General features: G+C 34.9%; 1 protein-coding gene across 19 annotated transcripts in view; it reads right to left on the bottom strand.

The window, feature by feature from the left end:
* Positions 1-19,386, bottom strand: part of PPFIA2 (PTPRF interacting protein alpha 2) — a 475,555-nt gene that overhangs the window by 35,331 nt on the left and 420,838 nt on the right. For 11 of the 19 annotated variants that reach the window (XM_019455214.2, XM_019455220.2, XM_019455223.2 and 8 more), the window contains one exon: positions 11,167-11,175. The exons of the other annotated variants lie outside the window; for them this stretch is intronic. In XM_019455214.2, the coding sequence (XP_019310759.1) occupies positions 11,167-11,175 (9 nt within the window). The remainder of the gene's footprint in view (positions 1-11,166; positions 11,176-19,386) is intronic. 19 annotated transcript variants of the gene reach the window in all.

Below are 19,386 nucleotides of genomic sequence, written 5' to 3'. Positions count from 1 at the left end.
AAAAGATGGTAGTGATTAATTTAAATGCCAATATTTTAAAAAAACCAATAATCCTTCACAAGCTTTTTCTGAGTTAATATAGAATAACAGAATTCTTTCTTCCTCTTAGAAATACATGGAAATCAGCCATTGATTTTATGAGTAAAACATTGACATCTAAAAATAATTTCTCCCAACATTTATTCACAAAATTGAAACATTAAATGTTAATGGACTAAGAAGCTGAATTATATTATCAGCAAATATCTTAGCTCTTTAACAAGAAAATGGTGCACATGTGCATTTTCAAGCATACATTATGGAATCTAAATGAGGCTTCTTTCAACCTACTTACTTTCCCTTACTATTTCAATGATAGAGAAAATGTCTGAATATAGAGGCAGTGGATAAATTTGGTTATTTTATCCCCATTTAAGAGATGTGCCTCATTTTAGTATGCTCTCCAGGTCACGGTAGCTACATTAGGAGTTTTTTTTTTTTTTTTTTTTTTTTTTTTTTTTAATCTAGACTATGAAATTGCCTCTCATTTAAAGAAAACTCAGAGAGAAATTAACTTCTATTACTAGAAAGCAATGTAAGGTGTGAAATTCAATAGTACATTCATTTTCATTTATAATCACTCCTGTTTTTAATGAAAGTGAAACATTTCAATGAAAACAAATGGTTGTTTCTGGTAGCAAAATGTAAAAAGCCTTGAAAAATGCATTATTATTCATTGTCCCTACAACTGAGCCTTATAACTGACATCCATTTACAAAGCCAATTTGAGTCATTTATTGTTAAAATATCAAATATGTGTTTTTACTGAAACTCAAATTGATATATACCTGACCAGGGCTATATTGGAAAATATATTCTGTTTCTTAGTATACTTTGATCTTACACACAAATGATAAAAATGTAGTGTATATTCACTCTTTTGAATGTGTGTCTTTCATGCTAGGGAATCTATCAATAATATCATATATGAACTCCAAAATGAAACATTTGATTATATCCTACTATCAATCAATCAACTGATTTTTATAATTTGTTAAGATACAGTTGACCTTTGAACAACATGGCAGCTAGGAGCGCCAACTCCCTGCATAGTCAAAAACCTGCATTTAGCTCTTGACTCCCCCCAAACTTTACTAATAGCCTTGACTGGAAGCCTTACTGACAACATAAACAGTCAATTAACACATATTTTGTATGTTATACATGTTTCATACTGTATTTTTACAATAAATATAGAGAAAAACTATTACTAAGAAAATAATAAAGAAGAGAAAATACATTGCAATGCTTTAGTGTATTTATCGAAGAAAATGTGCCGGTAAGTAGGCCCCAGCAGTTCAAGCCTATGGTGTTCAATGATCAACTGTACATAACCAAAAATGCTTTTCAGCGAGAACTTTCCATATTTGCAGTGGATGCTACCAACAAAAGTTCAGTGTGACAAAGAAACAAAGAGGCAAAACAAAAACTGAAGTTATAGCTGCTGAAGAGACACATAAATCAACTGCTGTTTTATCTGAATAGCAAGGAAAGCATAGGTGAATTCTGCAAGTAACTTTTTCAGCACCGAGGACAGGGAAAAGTGATCTCAGCACCCCTGAATACGAAGTGAAAATTAGAGGGGCTTCCTCACCTGGCTTCCCATTCCCTTGCACTTCCCAATGACATTCCTTCAATGAAAACCTGACTTGAATAGGCTACTCTCACTGTTACTGGTATTGACAGAAATGGGTTGAAGGGTCAAACAACCAACCATCAGGTACTCATTGAGCATCTGTTGTGACCTTAGATCTGTGCTCAACGTGGAAGACATGGGCTCAGTTTTTCACAAGGTCCCTAGTTAGATAGAAAAAGCAAACACACGAACTGTCCAAAAACACAATACAATACACAAATAGATGCTAAAACTCAGTGAGGCACATTCTGGGCGTGAGGATTTTGAAAATGGGTTAACAGCAATGGAAACGATTGGTGAAGGCATTTGGTAACTGAGCTGGCTTTGAAGGGCGTGTGGGAAGGCGTTCTAAGCAGGATATGCAGTAAGGTTGAGCCTGGACTATGTGCAAGACAATTGAGATTAGGCCTCCACAGAGCTGAGGATTATTATTAAGAGTTGTAATGTTATACCCAATAGGGAAGAAACACTTCCAGTTATGTAACAGCTGAGTGGCATTAAAGGAGAAGAAACAAATATACATTTACAGCTGGGGTTTTTTTTGGCCACATTTAGTAAAAAGGCAAGTAAATATGCACTCAACACCTAGGAAGTACATAACATTTAACAAGTGAATTATATGAGCTGTACAAAAGACATTTTTAAAAGTTAGAACATTTTAATTGTGAGACTTCTCACTAGTTCTCTAAAAATATTCTACCACACAAGCGAGAGTGAACTTGTTAAAACTGAAGTCAGATAATGTAACTTCTCTGCTCATAACCTTCAATCACTCCTTGTCTCACTCAGAATAAAAGCCAAAGCAGCAGTTAGGATCCGCCTCTACCCTCTCTGATTCAGTTGCTACCTCACACAGCAACACTGGCCTCCTCACTGATCCTGGAAATAGCTCAGGCTTCTTTCTGCCTCAAGACCTTTGTACTCGCTATTGTCTCTGTATGGAATGCATATGCCTCCATCTCCACATGGCTCACTCCCTCTCCTACTTTTAATCTTTACTCAAATGTCACCTTCTCTGAATGCCTTCTTCCCTCCCTCCTTCAACCCTCACTAGACATTCTTTATCCCTGTTCCTTGATTTATTTTTCTCCACAGTACTTATCTTCTAACGCAGAGTATCATTTACACCTCCGTCTATTATATCCCACTCAAATATAAGCTCAAGGAGGACTGATGTTTTCACATATTCTGTTTAGAGATAATTAGAAGAATCTAGAGCAAAGTCAGGCACTGACAAGGTGCTCAATAAATATCTGTGAATGTTGAACATGTTTGCCAGGGTTCACATTTAGGTACTTCTTTTTTTCAGTAAATTGAGTCTCTCTCTCTATATATATATATATGACCCCATAATTGTATGGGGGCATGCATATATATATATATATATATATATATATATATATATATATGTATATATGCATAGGACTATATATATAGTCCAAATATCCTTTTATATTTTGGCTTACAATGCCATTCAAATGTTTATGTTTCAAAGAGTAAAAAAAAATCCTTCAATTTTGCTTCCTCTTGAGCCAGTTTGTCAGAATTAACACCCATTCCAGCTGATGCCAAGAATCTGATCTGGGCTGGAATCCCTGACAGGAGTCTGGTTAAGAGGCAATCCAATGTGCTCAGATAGTTCTATTCTTCATCTGAATAGAAATTTAACTGCACAGTTGTTTGTGAAATCTTTGCATGATCTTGTTCTTGAAAAAGTTTTGTTTTTGCTTTGTTTAATCACAAACTCTTGTAACATAATAACTTTAGTAAGAGTATGCTAAGATAATAAGAAAAATAATTCTAGTCCAGTGGATGCTATTCTTTGGTCCCCAGCTGGCAGGGCTGAATCCCCAGCCTTTGAACTGACACACTTGAAACTGGGGAGGAACTGCCGGGTTAGGGGTAGATGGCTGGGTTTTGCAGCAGGGCTGCATGTCACATGACTTTGACTCCAGATGTGCTTTCCCTTTATCTGAGGGCAGTATCAACTGTGTAAGAAATGCATTGAAATTCTCAGAGCAATATTACATTTAATTCTTCTCAATTAAAAAAACAACTCTCACCATATTAATAAGAGACATATTTATAAGAGACATATATCTGGGTGTATTCCATGAGAAAGAAGCAATGTTAAAAAAATAAAATAATATGGGCAACTCTATAATAATTGGAAATCACTGAGTTTAACACATGAAGATTTCCTAACAGATTATTAAAGGTAGCATTAATTGTATGGGGGCATGCTTCTTCCCACCAGATATTTTGACAGAGAAACAGTGATCTGAATTGTTTAGGAAATATAAAATAAAAAACTGATATGCCACAAATAGGCATTTTGAATATGCTGGTGTTCTCTGTTCAACCTCTCTATGTGTGAAAAGGTATGTATTTATTCTGTACCTGAGATTCAACCTTTTCAAAGGTCAGAAGACAGTTCTTCCAGAGCAAGGCTAGGATCAACTTTCCCTAGTATAAGTGTGAGTCTGGAAATTGCTGTTTTTCTATCTAGACCTGAAGAAATATTTTTGTTTTTCTTTCTTTTTTTTCTCCAGACGATCTAATATTTAATCATCCTTTCCCAAAGGATCACTTATATATCACTATAGTTATGGATATGCATTTTTGTTTTAAGATTTAGACTAGATTTTAGAGAATACCAGTAGCACTTCCTTTTAGAAATTCTATCTGAGGGGCGCCTGGGTGGCGCAGTCGGTTAAGCGTCCGACTTCAGCCAGGTCACGATCTCGCGGTCCGTGAGTTCGAGCCCCGCATCAGGCTCTGGGCTGATGGCTCGGAGCCTGGAGCCTGCTTCCGATTCTGTGTCTCCCTCTCTCTCTGCCCCTCCCCCGTTCATGCTCTGTCTCTCTCTGTCCCAAAAATAAATAAACGTTGAAAAAAAAAATAAAAAAAAAAAAGAAATTCTATCTGACATAGGGTTGTCATCACCTGTGTGAAAACCCAAAAAAGAAAAGTGCTAATTGTAAAGGAACGTCATTTTGAGTAAGAAAAATTTTTGAATCGTTGACTATTTTCAAGAAACACATTCTCATCTCTAATAAAGAACGCCATTAGACTCTCTTGAAATAGGTGTCAATGAGTTACTGTGACTGGAAAGTGACACCTTAGGAAGGCCCACCAGGCGCATGAGTCATTTGCATACTCAGATATAACTGTGCACAGGGAAGCCTGTGCATGCTATGCCTGGTCTGAGACAGGAACAAGGTTGGGCACCCTAGTAATAACTAGATCCAAGGATTTCTGAATAAAAATCGAGAGTGCCTAAAAACTGTACATGAATCAAAGGCAGTTGCCAGGCTTGTAGTTTCTTACTCCTAATCCACACTAATTTAAGCAAGTTTGACTTTGCTTAAATGACTCAAACCAAATGGAAATGTCTGGCTTCTACTTTTTTTGGTTTTATGTCTCTGCTCAACTATTGCAGTTTTAACCTAATTGGTACAGTATGCTTGCATTTGTAAGCCATGTTTCTATCACACTAAACAATGTCCTCATGTCTCCATGCCTTGTCTCCCCAGTCACTTTGTCTTGATTTTTAAGACATACTAAAATACTTCCCTGAAGCCATCTTTTCTCGCCCCTGAGGCAATATCCACTACATCTTTTTATAAGCCCCCTAGTATACCAAACATTCTTACCTAGAGTACCTTTAACATTTTATTGACTCAGAGATTCAGTTGGTCTTATTCTTTGCTGAACACAAAACCTGGTACACTGTAGATCATAAAAATGAGAGGACTGACTACCTAACAAATTTGGTTCATCCTGGAGTAGGAAAAGTCCCTGTATTCATGCCCTCACAGTAGGGGAACCAACTTATAAATCAAAAAAATTCAATAAAGTGTTAAACTCTGAAAAATAAAATTCATTAATTACTCAAAAAAGTCACAGACCATAGGGCCAGTAAAGTCTCCTTTCTCATATTCTTCCCAACATGAATGGTTCATCACTGTCAGTGAAAATAGACTTTATTCTCAGACCACTTAGCCTCCAATGCTATTTTGGGATTGCCAATTTGTGATATGACTGTCTGAATACTATACAGTACCCTTTCCTCTGTCACTCGGGATGGCCATTTCAGTCACTTTCCATTTAATGCCTGCCAATTTCCCCCTTCATATTTTCTATTTCATCTTCCTTTACTTTCTATTTTTGTCACCACCATACTCCTTTTTTTTCACCCCTTTAATTGGCCCCTATCTCTAGTCCTCTAACCCTCTTAATACACTGGCATAAGAAGAAAATCTGCCATGACAGCAAAACAGGTAAGAGAGCAGCCTCTAAAGTCTGATGGTTTGGGCCTGATTCTTGGTGCCTCCTCTTCTTAGCTGTGCATCCACAGACAAGTCACTTTACCTCTTTGTACCTCAGTTTCCTCAAATAAAGCTGACAATACTAGTCCCTACCTCAGGAGGTTGCAATGCAAGTTAAACGAGAGAAAACATATGGTAATGTGATTACAACAGTGCCTCACACAAAGGAAGCAGCTAATATATGTGAGGTGTTACTTTTGTCATAGTATTGTCCTCTGAAAACCTGCCAACGGCTTCTTAAATGCCTAAAGTATAACCCTCAACCTGCATTACGAATACTAAAATAGGTTTAGTCTTGACTTACCTTTCTAATCATCTTCATTCACTTCTAACCAGAACTGAAAAACTACTTTTGCATATAATTTGTGCATTCTAATTTCTCATTGCAAACACCATTTTCCAGGGCTGGTAAGTTCTTTCCCTTCAACTATCAAAATCTTTCTGTTTGCCTAAATTATGACCCTAGCTTTCATTTTGTGATAATCCCATTCCATAAAGACTCTTTATCCTTCAAAGTCTGGAAACTTCTAGTGTGTCAGTATCACTCATACAGATTGTTGATTAGCACCACATGTGTGCGCCTCATATCCCACCCCCAACTCTAAAGTCCTAGAGATGAGAGCTTGTCCTTCCACTGCATCATGCTTTTCATCATCTGCTCTAGCCAAGAAAATCTTTCGAATGACTGTTATACTGTAATCCACAAAACTCTCAATGTTGACAACCACCTGGGATCTTTGATCATAGGATGAATTGTAAGTATTTTGTTTTTGTTAACATCAAACTATGCATCGCATCTTAAAAAGGAATAAGCATTTTGTTTAGCAGTTACCTATACTGGCTGCTCAGAAAGAGAAAAACATGCACTCTTTAACATTAAATAAGATATTTTGCAAATTGACTACTACCAAAGCTTCTGTTCAAATCCTCATCATTCGCGGATCATGGCAAAGGACTCCCTGAGTCTGTCTCTGGTACCCCTCCACCCATGCTTTTTCAAACTCCCAGTGAGAACTTCCTAAACGCAAATTTTTGTTAAGACTTGCCTACTTAAAAACCTCCCCGTTGTCCTAAAAGTAACGGTCAAATACCTTAGCATGATGAAAAAGACCCTTAGTAATCTGGCCCCAGCTCTCTCCAAACTCTTCTGCTCAATCAGTACTGAAACACTTGCCATTCCCCCAATACCACATTCTACTTGACCCTCTGTGACTTTTATCTCCCTTTTTCTTCTGATTGAAACATCCTTCTTTGCATCATAATCGTGGCAAATTCATACTTGTCCTTCAGGCATAGCTCATGCTTTATCCTTCCTGTTAAGATTCCAAGGCCTCTCCCAGGCAGAATTAATTTTCTCTTCTACACAAATATTATGACTTGTGCATACTCCAGTGATTGCACTTATTATACCTCTCATTTAAAATTTAAAAATATATTTAAATGTAATTTTTTAGATTTTACTACAATTCAATATAGTACGTACTGTAATAGAGATTTTTCTAATGTGACTTCTTGTTTCATTTAAACCACTTTCTATTCTTCTGAGATATGATATCATGGTTTGAAAGAGCAAAGGTTCTGGATGTAGACAAATTAGGGTTTAGATCCCCGATAACAACAGCTAACACGCATTGCCACAAATTCTGTGTGAAACGCTATCCTAAGAGCTTTGTATGGATAATTTCTTTAAGCTTCACAACAATAAGATACATATTGATACTCATTTGCAGATGAGGACACTGAAGAACACAAACCACTTGGAGCATAGAATCAGCAGTGGTAGAGCCAGAATTTGAGCCCCAAGACCTTGGCCACAGAGTTAACTTTCTTAACCCCCATTCTATCCTTTAGCTAATTAATCTCTTGAACTTTTTGTTAACTGAAAAAGGAGGATAAATTGATTGCAATAATTTGATTATATTAAAAGCAACATCCTTGTTAGTATTAAATTAAATGGTATTCTCTCCCTTTTCTTTCTTTTCTTGTGGTTCATTTATATTCAGAAGTGGCATATATTTATTTGACCTCCTGGGTAATATGTATAATCTTTACCCGCTTACTATCACACCCTTTAATTCTTAACATTATCAGATAAAAAAGGAGCTTTGCCTTTTCTTTTCTTCTTCCTCCCTAATATCAGGTTCTGCATCTCTGCCAGAGGAACCAAGATTGGTCTTGATTATCTCATTGGGATGGACAAACTGGATTGCTTGCACTTTGTGTCAGTTCAATTGATTTTGTATAATTGCAATATAAAGGAATTCTCTGATTGAAAAATATATCTTAAGGGCTTATTAATTTACTGTGGCACATGACAAGTAATTAGTTATTGATATAACCAGAAGAAATAAATATGTGGCTTAATAAGAACCAAGAATAAAACATAAGTCAAAATAATTTGACAGTTGAATCTACTTCTTAACAGTATAGTCCAGAGAATAAATCTCTCTCACATAACATAGCAGTAAATTTACTTATACTTCATTTCACACCGTTATTAATTGTTCCATTAAAATTCAGTAGTCAGGAGGGTAAGTAGGATATGATCTCAAATTCCCAACAGACGATGAGCTATAAGTTTATCATTCAGAAATATAGACTTGTTGATCAATGCTATGAAAATCAACATTACATATTTGAGAAACTATTTGAAATTCTGGTCAGCAAGTATGAACAAAATGTGGTGCCACCCACATTTTTTCTAACATGTGCAAGCTGAAAATGTATATCTTAATTAACATAATTTTTCTAAACAGAAATGTCACAAATCCCAATCAGCTGCTTCAGAACATTGATTGCCTAAATATACATATTTAGCTCCATAAAATTAAGAGTTTCGAATTCAACATTAACAAGGTTGACTTGATTTTAAAAAGCATAGCATACTGTGATTTTGTGTGTGTGTGCAAGTGTATGTGTGTTTGTATATCCTATAATGGCACATTTTCCCATGAAGTGCATATAAAATCCATTACACTTCTAAGTAGTATTTTATTTGGATTCCAAGAACACATGCTAGGTTGTTTGGAAATGAAATAGTTTGACGACATTAAAACCAAAGTTTATTCATACTGAAACCTTTTTTCTTCAAGCTGCTCTGAAATGGAGGGCACAGTCTCAGAAACAAAATGTAATTTATTTGTGAATTTGAGTTGGGATTTACATAATTTCTTTCCTCACTTTATTTTGAATTTAATCAGTTTCAAAGCCATTAAAAAGGTATAAACACACACACACACATGCACACACAGAAATGTGATGAAGCAATACAATTACTCATGCTGTTACTGAAAACTAAAGGGATTTGTATTACTTTCCATTAAACAATTTCATTTTTGAAAGATTCTGTGGTCTGTTCTCCCTAGTCACCTCCTGATAGTAAATTGGGGACTTATTGGAGGAACAGTGGTAATTTTCAGGTTATTTGGATACCATTTAGACTAGATTACCTTAGTGCTTCATCTAATTTTCGCCCTCTTTAACTCAGATTTTGAAGTTTATAGTTTTCATCCTTCTTGAGGTTATAGATATTTTCTCATCCTCTTGTGAGGTTCAGGAAGTTGATAGTAGTGTCAGTAAGTACAGAGAACATGTCAGTCACTCAAGGGTACACAAAACAAATGGGAAAGCTGGGGCTTACATTCTCACCTTCTCATTCCTAATTCAGGGAATGATCTTTCCACCTCCAATCTCCTCTCTTCACTAAGTTTGTACTATCTTCTCCTGACACTTTAACCTCCTAAGCTTTCTTTTGGCAATTCTGCCGGGGAAATGATTTTAAAGTCCTAAAATGTTAAATTCCAGGAGCGTGTACAAGACGGCAAGAATCTCAATTTTAGAATGAAGACAATTCCATCAGTTTCTTAAAGTACATAAACGACAATGCATCATGCATTTATTATTTTTCAATATTTAATTCGAAAAGTGGAGGGAAAATGAAGTTTTATTTCTTGGGATTATTTTCCTTATGAAACTTAAAAACCATGAGAAGACAGACCACTGATATTACATGATAACATGAAAACAATGTTTTAAATCTAATATCTAGAATATTCATTATATTTAAAAAGAGCTTACAAATTTGGCTATCATAGTTGAATAGTACCCTAACCACGGCTTGCCTTGCATTTTTAAGAACACTTACTAGGCTTTCCTTAATATCATAAATTATCCTAACTGAAGTAAATTCTGCATTACTAAATAATTATTAGTAGTAACTAGAACTTAAAATTAGAGTAGAAAAATATAACAAATATAAACCATACTAATGAACTAAGCAATACTACAAATATAGTTATATATATATATATATATAAAATTTGGTTTTCAATTGAAAAGCAATACCTTTCCCAAACAGAAGTGTTTTTAAAAGCTCACCATGTTACCAATGTAAAAGTTTAAACCAATGTAAATATTTTATAAACGTTATGCATAATTTGTTTTACTTTGAAGCCCCATTTGTCTTAGGAATAGATAATTAACATGTTTTCATTTTAGTTCAAAGAAAAGGATTTAAAATTTGGTACTGTAATCTGAGATGTTTAGATTTTTAAATCTTTGAAAATTAACCTGTAGTACAGGAAATAATGGGAAGCACATACAAAACCAAAGGAATAAACCAAAACCAAGGATTACTTTGGAATCTAAGTGTAAAAGTCCTACTGGGGAAGATCCAGCATTTATCCTCTTCATTTAAGTGCAGTTCTAATAATTAACAAAGAAGTTTGTCTCTGGAAGAGAATGTGGGTGGAGAGCCACTAACCACCAACGAGCACACGGGCCAACCCAGCCATGCAGCACAGTCCAAAATAACAATGTGGCCTCCAACTATTACTTAAGCCTCACCGAGTGCCACACTAACTCCTAAAGCATGACTTGAGAAGGAAGGAAATGACGTCTGGAATATCTTTTGACGTGTGTCTAATAGAACTGAATAAACAGAAGTGCCTGCAAGGCCAACATAATTAATTTGAGTGTGAACATTTCTCTGAACCAATGATTCCTTTTACAGTGTGGAAATGAATACACTTTGCAGTTTTCATTTTAGGTCAGAGGCAGTGCAGCTTGTGTTAAAACTGAAAAGAGAAATACTAAAGATAAAAGACAAAAAGGATGGTGCTGAAAATAAACATGTTCAGCAGCCATTGTCATTCAACTTACCCAGATGTGCTTTTCATGAGATGGAGAAGGATGGATGGAAAAGAAAAGCACACAAATGTTAATGGATACATTTTAGTCCAAAGAAAGCCATGGAATAAAACAAGAGCATCATTTCAGATGTGCAAAAGCTCAGATATGAGAAAGACATGGTGTCTTTTTTTATTTCACCGTGGCACACATACTCACTGCGTCCAAAAGCATGATCAGGTTGAGGGCAGGTCTAATTGTTGACTAGTAAGTCTGTCTCTTGAAAATGAGCCACTCTGAAACATGCATGACCACATTTTTCCCAGCCTCTAGTATACTCCAGGAAGAAATCAGGCGTTTTATTAAAGAACATTCTTTACCTCAGGCCACTCCTGGGTTGTTTTACAAATAGAAGCAGCATTTACAAAATGGTGCTCAGATTCTCATACAGCCTTACATGTCTACTGTTCGAGCTCAAGAAAAAGTACAAGAGACCCCTGGAGAGGCAGCAACTTAAGAGAGCACTGGTGTGAGCGTCAGAATATCGGGGTTCTAGTTTTTATACATGATTGGTCAAAATTACCAGCAGGTTCTGATTTTCAATCTCCTTACCTTCATATGGGGCAAGAAGAAAATTATACATTCAGGTCCATACTTGTAATATTCTAACAAATCCCATAAGAATAATAATTTTTATAATATGCATTTGCCAGTAATCAGAACATGAGAAGGATAAAAGAATCCCATGACTCTTTTCCCCTTGCTACAATAATTCCTTCTCCTCTGTTTGAACTGGCAAAATAAATGTTGTTTGTGCCAACTGAGTCTCTTTCGACAGAAACATTTATTTGGACAGATGTTTATAAATGTTGCTCTGAGGAAAAAGGAAACTAGTTTGGTTCACCAATATTACCATAAATCATCGCAAAACAGCATTGATTTAAATATAATTTTTGAGGTAGCCCACTTGCTCCCTGGATATAGTAGTGGCACTGGGAAAATATGGAATTTAAATAATTCAACAAAAAGCCATGGTAATATTATTTAAAATTTTCTATACAAGCATAGTAGACTAATTCTTAGAAAAAATAAAACTTTTACTACAACTCATAAAATATATTAAATATAAGAAAATATGAAGCAGAAATCCGTATCTCAGATATTAGGCAACTTAGAGAGTTTCTTTTTTATTGCTCAGTCATTATAAAGAAAAGGTTGGCGTGCAATGAAAACACCCTGTACGTGCCTCATCTAAATGCATTCATTCAGAGAAACCATGTATTATTTTATTAAATAGGCCTTTTGGAGAAATGCGTATTCTTTGACCTTAGCTCCAGAACAGCTGTGGGAAGCTCTTTAAATATTCACATAAACAAAAACATAAATGTCCATACATATTGGCACCACAATGACCTAAGAAATTTAAGGCATTTTTTTTTTTACATCATACATGGAACAGAAAGAAAATTAAAACCAAAAAGAGACAGTTTCTAAATTGTTAAAATGGCTTTCCTGTCAACGTATCTGTGAACTCTTTGATGAGCTCTTAAAAAAGGCAATTTCTGAGCTTTCCAGGAAAATTGCCAAAAGCATTTGGGGCCAGTTATTCCCATGGACAAAATCATCTTTCTCAGCCTACCAGTTATCTAGTAATTGCTCTCCAATAAAACAAGTTGATTAAATATGTGCACAATGGAATATTAATAGTCCCCATGTATTCATTTAGCATTTTCAAAAATAGAAAACTAATATCAATAAAAATACCTTAAATATAAAATGTAAATTATGAAAACAAACAGGAAACACAAATATAAAAAAACATTCAAAAAGTATTACTTAAATTTCTAATATATTTGTTATCAATTGTTGTAAGTTTTCTGATTTTTCAGAGTTTTTATGAACTTTCTTATTCTCCAGAGTCAATTGAAAGCAATACTGAGCAGTTACCTCACTTTAGAATATTAAGGATTTCAGCTCATGATGTAAAAAAAAAAAAAAAAAAAAAAAAAAGTCCTGCAAAGGACAAAAAGCTAGTCATAAATGACTCTGACATATCTCAGAGTGGTAAATACTCTAAATTCATGTCAGAGGGAATATATATTTGCAGAGCTTTTTCATCTGGATAAAGTATTTAATTTTTCTTCTATGTTCTTTCCTACAAGCAGTTATTTACAATAACACATAACCTCATTATTCGTTTTCTCTTCACTCCAGATTGTCAAGGTTATGATAACATCAAGACAGATTCTGTGAAAAATAAATGTTCTTCATGTAAAGATCACTGTGAGTAATAGGCAAATAACAAGTTTTAATTGACACAGAAAAAGAACAGGTTTTAAGTTACCATTTAATGAATATGATCAAATCCAATTATTGGCATGTTTTCCTTGGGAACATCAGCATACATCCAGACACAAGTAGACATTACCAGCGAACATCTGTCTTTTTTCCAAAATGGTGCCTGAAACTGTTCAGACGTCTCATTTTAATCTTCTAGATCTCCTACTACATGAATGGGCCATTTCCTGTTTATAAACTAGTCAACTTTGAATGTTAAAACTTCACATGATACATAATTCACTACATGAGCTTCATATGTGAAATGTGATTGCTTCTCTCTTCTTAAGGTTTAAATTGGTGACTCAGAAAGATTTTAAAATCAATTATTAATACCAGATTGAGGAGTGAATGGGTAGCAACTGATGTGAAAAAGTAGAATAAAGAAAGGATTTCCTTTAATAGGCGAAACCTGAGAATGTTTAAAGAAGAGAGCAGAATTTGAAAGTATAAGAGCAAATGAGAAGTCAGCACAACAGGACTGAGAGACTGGGAAGAGATGAGCACTGAAGCAAGAGAGTATCCTAGTTTCCTGTAATAAAACAAAAGAGGGGCTAGTGTTAATATGCATTTGGCCGCAAATAATTTAGGGCACTCAGATGGTTTCTTCCTTCTCTCCCTCTAAAGCAGAATGTGAGTTCATCTGCAGAGGATGCAGCTTTGAGAACAGTGGAGGTCTCTAACAAAAGCTTCAAGGAGTAGAAACAAGATTGGTAAGAGAAAAATACTGTAATTACAGGGCACTGATGAAATGCCAAAGGAAGCTGGCCTGAAGTCTTGTACTATAATGTTCTCCAGCAGCATAGAGGTGTTCAGTTGTAGACATAGAGAAAGAAAATTCATTGATGGCAGCAATAGTGGCATGTGGATACAACCAAATGAAAGAAGAGCAAAAAAAAAAAAAATTAGGAATTTTTGAGTGTGTTGAAATCATGGACATGGAATCTAAGCTAAATAGGAAGCAAGGAGAGAACAGAAAGGGGCAACTGTGCTGGGGAAGGATAGAAGTTAAGAAGAATGATAGTTGAAGAAAATGACAAAGCAAAGCTGAGAGGAGAAGACTAAGGTTAGGAAGGAATGATCTGTTTGAATTAGTAAGAATTAGTAATTTTGGAATAAGAGTGATTTGGAGGAGATGAGATGATATAGAATATGACCATGGAAGGTGTCTGACCTGAGTAGAGAATGGCATTGGAAGCCATGACACTTACAGATTAAATTGTGAATGGGTGATCTATGTGGATATTAGGGCACCACAGGATGATGGAAAGGTTTACTTTATGTATAAAGACATGGGACACATTGAAAATAAATAGTCAAGCATATTTCTAGTGATCTTTATAAATGAAAGGAAATGGTTCAGAAGTTTTCAGTATGGTTCATCATCACACTACTACAGAAATAACTTTTCTTTAAAGTTAATGCTGATTTCACTCTAATTCCATCTGTGTCATTGCAATGGCAAGATTTCATTCTTTTTTTGATGGCTGAGTAATATTCCATTGTACATATATACCACATCTTCTATATTCATTCATCAGTCGATGGAGTTAGAGTGTATTATGCTAAGTGAAATAAGTCAGTCAGAGAAAGACAAATACTCATATGTGGAATTCTGGAAAGAAAACAGATGAACATATGGGAAGGGGGAAAAGAGAGACAGGGAAGCAAACCATAACAGACTCATTCCTATAGAGAACAAACTGAAGGTTGTTGGAGGGAGGTGGGTGGGGGATGGGCTAGATGGGTGATGGGCACTAAGGAGGGCACGTGTTGTGATGAGCACTGGGTATTGTATGTAAATGATGAATCACTAAATTCTGTTCCTGAAATCAATATTATACTATGTTAACCTAAAATTTAAAGGAAAAATTAGAAGGAAAAAAAATCAAGTTAATACTAATTTCAAATAGTTAGAGATTTTTGAGACTCTTTTAAAGAAGTTAAGAAATGTTTATTCTTCTAAGAATTTTGTTCACTTGCCTAGCAAATCTAACCTAGTCAAACACAGTTAAAGTTGTGGTTCTGTAAAACCTGAAACAAAGACATTTCTTTGTATTTTTACATACGTGTACATAAAATATACATATATCCATACATATGTTTTTAGGGGACATATAGAACTAGTTTTTAAAATAAAACTCTGAAAATAAGATACAGATAATCACTGCTCTCCTTAGAAATGTAGAAACAAAGAAGATAATCTTATTTGATAGGTGGCTAATTTTAAATAACTGTGGGAAGAGATAGCATCTTCAAAGACCTTATGAAAAACCTATGCAGAGCCAATATAAGATCCTATATTTGTGGAAACAAATGTGGAGAATTCTTTCCAGATTAAGATGTCAGCATTATATTTAAAGGTACCCTAATTAGTGACTTTTTCTCTTCTAAAAAAGGAGCTTAATTATCCTTGGTATTCGATACTAACTTTTTAAGTTTTATTGGAATGAATTGTGTAAGATTGATTCAAGCACACATTTAAATTTCTTACATAGCTTATTTGTAAGTGCTCATTACCATTCTTACATCAAACTTTGAGATATTATGTGTGGCTAATTATATGAAAAAAAGCAACTTTATAACACAGCTACATTTTGTGCTTTGAAACTATCTCCTCTTCCCAGTATTAAAAAAAATAGTTTGGTTTGAATATATTTATTGCTCATGTTGAAAGATGGGATAAGGTCAGATGACAAACTAATTATCCTCCAGAAAAAAAATATGCTACTCTTTTCGGAGTATAAAGAGGGTGAGGGATTCTCTTTTGACTCCCTATATAAACCATTCAAATATATAGGATATAAAGGTCCAGCTGACAAACAACTACATACTTTAAATTGCAGCTTTACCCTGAGATCCCAAATAATTTAGAAAAAGGCTGGACTCAAGAGATCCAGACTCTTGTATCGTACAGTGCCTGGAAAGCTATGTTTCCTCATAGGTGGAGGAAAATCTACCTCGAAGGCTTTGTGAAAATTAAAAGATAATACATGTAAAATATGTAGTATAGTACCTAGAATACTGTAACTGCTCAATGTGATTATCAAATTCTTATTACATATATAATAAATATTATCATTACTATACAAAGAATGAGGAGGAAAATGGAACAGGGGTAATTACAAACAAGTATTAGATATTAAGTATATTAAGACAATAACATACAAGATGGGAAGTAGAGAGAGGTAAGGCTGGTGAGATAAATAGGAACCAGATGATGCAGGGATTTATGGGCCATATAAAGTCATCTGGAATTTATCCTAGAGAAGCTAGATAATAGCTGAGGGATTCTAGGCAAGTTCAGAAATATAATTTAGATAGATCTCTTTAGCTGAAGTACAAAGAATGGATTACAGGAAGGCAAGCATGTATCATGGTTTTAGTATGATGGTCTGAAAAAGGAAAGAAGAAAACCAATACATTTGAGAGATTTTAAAGAGATAGTATATGGAGCAAGAGTATACAGAGGTGCACAGAGGTACACAAAGGAAGAATAAGGACAAGGATGACCAAGGGCAAAGATGAAGCCTAGTTTTCTGGTTTGGTCATCTGAGTAGAAGTCACTGCCCTAGTTCCTATTATTTTCTTAGGATTTCTTCTTTACTTGAGAGTTCTTTCTCTTGGCAGAATCTGGATCTCTGTTGTTTATACCCCACACATTCCTAATTATTTCTAGCATACCTTGAAGACATGTTTGATATAATCTTGCTATACTGGTCATGTTCCTTGGAACATATGCTGGTTTGAATATATCCACTTAAAGTATATTTCCCAGAAATTAACACAATATCCAACTATAATCTGAGCAGTACATAGAATTTTGGCCCTATCCATTGCTTTTATCGATATTGAAAATCATTAACGCCCTTGCTAGACATTGCTAACTTGTCTTTTTTGTAGAAACAGAGATCTTAGGAGTTTCAGTTAAGATCCCTCTATACCTACACGCATACCATATCCCCCATACACAAGTAACCAGTAAGTAGAGTCGTAAAATTGGATGTAGACTTATATAAACACCCCTATTAAACTTTATCTTGTTAGATTTGGACCTCTATGTAAAGGTCTTCCTTAAATAAAATAATTTATCTAAAAATTTAACTATGTCTTCCAGCTTCATTCTTCCACAAATCTGATACTCTTATTTAAGTCACCTGTGAAAGAACTGAGTCTGTCACCTTCTATTTTACTTAGTCCTCACCAGTTCTTTTGTTCAGCCCCTTCGGTTACAATGGTTTCATCAGTTATAAACCCATTTTGTTAGTTTCAATCCAATCTTGTGTTTAGAAGTAAATTAAATACCTTGCTGCACTCAATAAATGGTGTTTCTACAGTATTTTTTCCTCCTCTATATGTCTAGAAAACGTTTGAAAAGTTTAAGGGCACAGTTTATTCTTAAAGGATTCCGTTTACTCTTGGTAATCAATAATCTCCTTTCTTACTGATCAAAAATAATCTAATAAATATTGTAGATTTATTTTGGCAACTAACAATGAGGTGAGCGGTCCCTAGCTTGGAGAACAACTTGGAAATAAGAACATTAGGTAGCTTTAGGTTTGCGGCACTTTTTTTTATTCTGTTCAAAGACTAGTGATTTAGAGAAATGATCATGGCCTCTGAAATACCTAAGTGCAATTATTTGTTTTCACATCTGTATTTCTACAAGTGCTCTGAAAAATGGAACTGTGCAATTTGAATATCAGTAGTTTCCAACACAGTTCTTGGGACATAATAGGCATTAAGGGAATGAGTAAAAAATGATCATTTGTGTATTCTATTAATCTAGGATATACTTCAGTAAAGACAAATGATATGGACTTATTTAGAAAAGGAGATCATTCTTCTAGTATATGTAGCTATCTTAAGTTTTAATTTCCTATTATTAATTTTTATTTTAATCATTCCATATCATAAATGTTTCCCCTGAGCAGAAAGTATAGAGACTATATAGCAATTCTGTTCTACTTATTCTGATCTATGAACATTGCACTGTTGGCTCAAAACAGCAGCTCTATTCATTCTGAATTCTTTTCCTTCCTTCAAATAGATAAAATATACCTAAATATAGTTAGTTATAAAAACACTTGGATTTTCCTTAGCTTTATTTTTCCTAAAAAAAAATCAATGGCCAAAAAATCATTTTGGCCTTTAGCCTTCAGATATTATTATTTTCTTAGGTTTAGGGAATTTTTTACAATTGTCCGTGGTTGGAGTCAGACCGCAACGTAGGATCAGATGGCAAGGCAATGTTAGCGCTAGCTCAGTGCAGGTAGAGAAGACATACTTGTGAAGTTTCGAGTAAGAAATCGAGACACATTTCCCAGAGAAATATTGAGAACATTAGATTTGGGTTATGTCTTGCATTCATGTCTGTATAAAACGAACCTATGACTATAACTGATTGACCCAAGCACACATATCTGTTCCTCACTAAGCCAATCACATGCTTTCACCTAGGAATTTAAAATTTGGACTTAGGTGACACAGAAAATATGAGTTCTTGGGGTGTCTGGGCGGCTCAGTCGGTTAAGCTTCTGACTTTGGCTCAGGTCGTGATCTCACAGTTTGTGAGTTTGAGCTCCACACTGGTCTCTGAGCTAACAGCTCAGAGCCCACATCGGATCCGCTGTCTCCCTCTCTCTGCCCCTTCCCTGCTCATGCTCTCTCTCTATCGGAAATAGATAAATAAACATTAAAAGAAAGAAAGAAAATATGAATTCTTGATAACACTCTACAGAAATATTTCATAATCTCTTACTGCTGAAATTTCGGAGGTGTGCTGGCTCTGTTGTTTCTGAAATCTCTGATACTCTAATAACCTACCATGAATTCTCATTTTTGCTTTATCTAGTCAGATTCAATTCCTATAACAGGCTTACAAAATAGATTTTTGAGGAGGAAGCAAAGACATTT

Source organism: Panthera pardus, unplaced genomic scaffold (assembly GCF_024362965.1).
Source record: "Panthera pardus isolate Hobbes unplaced genomic scaffold, ASM2436296v1 HiC_scaffold_6, whole genome shotgun sequence".
Classification (NCBI taxonomy): domain Eukaryota; kingdom Metazoa; phylum Chordata; class Mammalia; order Carnivora; family Felidae; genus Panthera; species Panthera pardus.
This window is presented reverse-complemented; position numbering and strand designations above follow the sequence as displayed.